General features: G+C 75.3%; 1 protein-coding gene across 1 annotated transcript in view; it reads right to left on the bottom strand.

Annotated features, from left to right (window-relative positions):
- Positions 1-513, bottom strand: part of ARHGEF16 (Rho guanine nucleotide exchange factor (GEF) 16) — a 48457-nt gene extending 47944 nt beyond the window's left edge. Inside the window, exon 1 of the mRNA XM_012734525.1 lies at positions 93-513. Within this exon, the coding sequence (XP_012589979.1) occupies positions 93-513 (421 nt within the window). The remainder of the gene's footprint in view (positions 1-92) is intronic.
- Positions 514-530: the final 17 nt, after the last annotated feature.

The raw sequence follows: 530 nt of genomic DNA on the forward strand, positions 1-530 counted from the left end.
GCGCGGTCTCGCGGCTGAGGGCCTCCCCCACCCCAGCCTTGTCCAGAGGCCTTGACTGGCCCGGGGGACCCCTCCGCCGGCCCCCGCCCTGCCTGCACAGCACACGGAGTCGTGGGGGTCCCTGCCGGGCCCAGGGTCGGGCACCTCCTCGGGGGTCTGCGTCTGACCCCCGGAGCCTCCGCAGGCCAGGAGGGGCAGCGTCTGGCCGGGCCCGTCACGTCCACTGAGGGCGCTGGGCCCTGCCCCTTCTCCAGCTGCCCAGACGCCCTGTGCAGGTGGCACGGCGCCAGCAGCCCCCAGAACGTCCCGCTTCCTCGGGTGGTCACGTGTCTCCCGCCCCAGCGGGCACTGGTCCCCTGCAGGGGGGATGACAGAGCCTGGGCAGTGCGTGTCCCCCAGCCTGGGCAGCAGGAGGGGACAGTGGCCTCTGGCCTCTGGTCCGGGAGGCTCGGGAGTCCCCAGGGGTGCCTGGCCACTGGGCCTGCGGGTCATGGGCCCCACTGTCCCGGTCATCGGTGGGGCGGGCCCCC

Source organism: Condylura cristata, unplaced genomic scaffold, assembly GCF_000260355.1.
Source record: "Condylura cristata isolate star-nosed mole 26May11 unplaced genomic scaffold, ConCri1.0 scaffold00058, whole genome shotgun sequence".
NCBI classification, from domain to species: domain Eukaryota; kingdom Metazoa; phylum Chordata; class Mammalia; order Eulipotyphla; family Talpidae; genus Condylura; species Condylura cristata.